At 63.9% G+C, this 335-nt stretch overlaps 1 protein-coding gene across 1 annotated transcript in view; it reads left to right on the top strand.

Moving 5' to 3' along the window:
* Positions 1-335, top strand: part of TTI2 (TELO2 interacting protein 2) — a gene marked incomplete at its 5' end in the record, with an annotated part of 3,536 nt that overhangs the window by 1,699 nt on the left and 1,502 nt on the right. Inside the window, one exon of the mRNA XM_010139086.1 lies at positions 231-290. Coding sequence (XP_010137388.1) covers positions 231-290 — 60 coding nt within the window. The remainder of the gene's footprint in view (positions 1-230; positions 291-335) is intronic.

Below are 335 nucleotides of genomic sequence, written 5' to 3' on the forward strand. Positions count from 1 at the left end.
AGTAGCTCGGTAGATTTCAGGAAAACAGCAGAGCAGAGGGAAGATCTCTTGCCTCCTGCCCCTGCCAAGCAGCAGCCTTGCTGAGGAGGGCCGGGAACAGGCAGCAGTAGTCAGGTCTGTCAGGTGAAGCGCAGCAGAGAGGGGTGGGCAGCGGAGCTGGGAGTTACTGGCACTTTGGAGAGAACATCAGCTGGATTGCCCAGATTCACCTGGGTCTCTCGCCCACCCAGGCAGTGCTGCTGTGTCTGCTGGACCTGGTGCCCATCCTGGAGCGAGCCCAGCGGCAGCAGGCGCAGGCCCGAACGACCCCCCCCCGTGACGAGGGGCCGCACGCG

This window comes from Buceros rhinoceros, unplaced genomic scaffold (genome assembly GCF_000710305.1).
Source record: "Buceros rhinoceros silvestris isolate BGI_N320 unplaced genomic scaffold, ASM71030v1 scaffold31606, whole genome shotgun sequence".
NCBI lineage: Eukaryota > Metazoa > Chordata > Aves > Bucerotiformes > Bucerotidae > Buceros > Buceros rhinoceros.